General features: G+C 36.9%; 1 protein-coding gene across 1 annotated transcript; it reads right to left on the reverse strand.

The window, feature by feature from the left end:
* Positions 1 to 624: 624 nt before the first annotated feature.
* LOC120916069 (probable ribosome biogenesis protein RLP24) lies at positions 625 to 1,211 on the reverse strand. The gene has a single exon (XM_040326904.1). The coding sequence runs from the start codon at positions 1,160 to 1,162 to the stop codon at positions 770 to 772; it is 393 nt and encodes a 130-aa protein (XP_040182838.1). The 5' UTR covers positions 1,163 to 1,211; the 3' UTR covers positions 625 to 769.
* Positions 1,212 to 1,660: the final 449 nt, after the last annotated feature.

Genomic DNA, 1,660 nt, shown 5'->3' on the forward strand with positions numbered 1-1,660 from the left:
ACAGTTTTTGTGAAAAATCTGTTTAAGTTTAGTGATCATTTCAGGAAATTGTATTGATTAAACAGAGTTTGGGTTGCTTAGAGTGGATGATGTCATAGCTAGAGCACAGAGCCTTAAAAAAATTATCTTAGTTCCTTCTCTATAAATTGCTCTCACGCCCACAAGATCTACTTGTCATACACATACAAATATATTTTTTTTCTAGTTTCAGGCAATGTGCTCAGTTTTGTGATATGCCTTTTACTTTTGGCTGGTTGAGCTTCCAAATTACAAGAGTTCTACACTTTCTTTCATTGATTGTCCTATAAAACATTCTTCACATTTCCCAGCGAAACGCACAGCGAACTTCTTTTTTAAATCGCTGACATGCTCACATTTTTAAGTTTATCAACAAAAATGTTATACCGATACATTCACAAAGGCCGTGTGTCTCTAATGGTGAAGTCGCTGTTTCGATAGCATGCACTGTTGTGGATTTATTAAGGCTTGTTTGAAGGGTTCTCTCACACTGTCTCTCACTCATTAGGTGTGGGGATTAATGATAAAAAAGATTTTCAAAAAAACTTTAAATATTCCACATCTTTCATACATTAGTGGTGTTGCTAAACTTTTTTTTTTTTTTTTCAAGAGTAAATATAAATTTATTTCGCAGACCAACCACACAGTCTTGCTTCATAAATACGGTTTGGACTGTTCTGAAATGCTGTACAAATGTTCCCCCATAGAAGCACACTGCAGTGACAATATAAATAGAGGTTTACATCCACTTCTATGATTCTTTCATATCTTTGATGTCCAGGGCTTTCTCCAATTCTTTGCCCTTTTTCAATCTGTTCATGATAAACCGTGCCTGCCACTTCCGCTTGATCTCTTCTACTCTCTTCATTGCATCAACACTCTTGCTCCCCAACTCCCTCTGGTACTTGACAGGTTTTTTTCTTCTTTTTTCAAATTCAAAAGCATTATCCACTGTCAACTCTTTACCAGCTGCCTTTCTGAATGCTTTTGTCCATCTGATCTTTCTGGGATTTCGCTTCTTCTTGAAGTTTTTGTGACATTTTGAACGGCAGAATCGAAATTGCTTGCAGTCGTTCCTCACAAACATCATGCCGTGTCCCGGGTAGATGGGCGCCGAGTAGAAGTAACACTTCTCGACCCTCATCTCGGCAGCTCAGCCCGTGGCCTCTCCGCTGTGTAGCCGTAGAAAACGTGAAAGCTTGCTAAACTTTTTTAATGAAATTCATGTTATTTAAAAACCATTCCTACTTTTCCAACTATTCTCACTTAAACTTTTTCTTACAGATTTAATCTATTCATCCAGTTAGCTTTAGCAATTCAGCTATTCAGCATTCCCACGCATTTTCTGAAGGAAATGCATTTTCAAGTTGTTATCTGGTTTACCTTCTATCATTAGATTTCTATTCATTTTCCTCACTTTCTTTTTTAGTATCATTAGTTCATTTTTCTTGTATCCTTTGTCTACAAATCTCTTTAAATTGGTATCTGCTTGGGTATCATAGTCATCTATGTTGCTGCAATTCCTGTGCAATCTCATCAACTGAACCTTTGGTATATTGCAAATCCACTGTCTGTGGTGGCAGCTATTGGTTGGGATATACCCATTTCTGTCCATTGATTTGAAAAAATTTCTGATGTTGAT

Source organism: Rana temporaria, chromosome 10 (genome assembly GCF_905171775.1).
Source record: "Rana temporaria chromosome 10, aRanTem1.1, whole genome shotgun sequence".
Lineage (NCBI taxonomy): Eukaryota > Metazoa > Chordata > Amphibia > Anura > Ranidae > Rana > Rana temporaria.

Excerpts from the sequence above, each read along its gene's own strand:
- LOC120916069 (XM_040326904.1), bottom strand. The coding sequence starts at position 1,162 with ATGAGGGTCGAGAAGTGTTACTTCTACTCGGCGCCCATCTACCCGGGA.